The 559-nt window shown below is 56.4% G+C and overlaps 1 protein-coding gene across 1 annotated transcript; it reads left to right on the forward strand.

Annotated features, from left to right (window-relative positions):
* Positions 1-6: 6 nt before the first annotated feature.
* On the forward strand, positions 7-514 carry LOC108525727 (60S ribosomal protein L29-like). Its single transcript, XM_017866595.1, has one exon. The coding sequence runs from the start codon at positions 22-24 to the stop codon at positions 361-363; it is 342 nt and encodes a 113-aa protein (XP_017722084.1). The 5' UTR covers positions 7-21; the 3' UTR covers positions 364-514.
* The last annotated feature ends 45 nt before the right edge of the window (positions 515-559 follow it).

Consider the following 559-nt stretch of genomic DNA (forward strand, 5'->3'; position numbering starts at 1 on the left):
GGACCCCAAGTCCTTAGGAACATGCGCTTTACCAAGAAGCACAACAAGAAGGGCCTAAAGAAGATGCAGGCCAACAATGCCAAGGCCATGAGTGCACGTGCCGAGGCTGTCAAGGCCCTCGTAAAGCCCAAGGAGGTTAAGCCCAAGATCCCAAAGGGTGTCAGCCGCAAGCTTGATCGACTTGCCTACATTGCCCACCCCAAGCTTGGGAAGCGTGCTCGTGCTCGCATTGCCAAGGGGCTCCGGCTGTGCCGGCCAAAGGCCAAGGCCAAGGATCAAACCAAGGCTCAGGCTGCAGCTCCAGTTTCAATTCCAGCTCAGGCTCCCAAAGGTGCCCAGGCCACTACAAAGGCTACAGAGTAGGTATCTCTGTGTGCCAACGTGAGGACAGAAGGACTGGTGCGACCCCCCACCCCACCTCCGGGCTGCCATCTGCATGGCGCTGTGGTCCTCCTGTGCTGTTTGTACAAATAAACCTGAGGCAGGATTTGTTAGCCTCTGTCTATGATCCTGGGACTCTTGTCTATGATCCTGGGACTGGGTTTGGTTGCTCCATCTG

Source organism: Rhinopithecus bieti, unplaced genomic scaffold, assembly GCF_001698545.2.
Source record: "Rhinopithecus bieti isolate Rb0 unplaced genomic scaffold, ASM169854v2 repeat_19772, whole genome shotgun sequence".
Taxonomy (NCBI): Eukaryota; Metazoa; Chordata; class Mammalia; order Primates; family Cercopithecidae; genus Rhinopithecus; species Rhinopithecus bieti.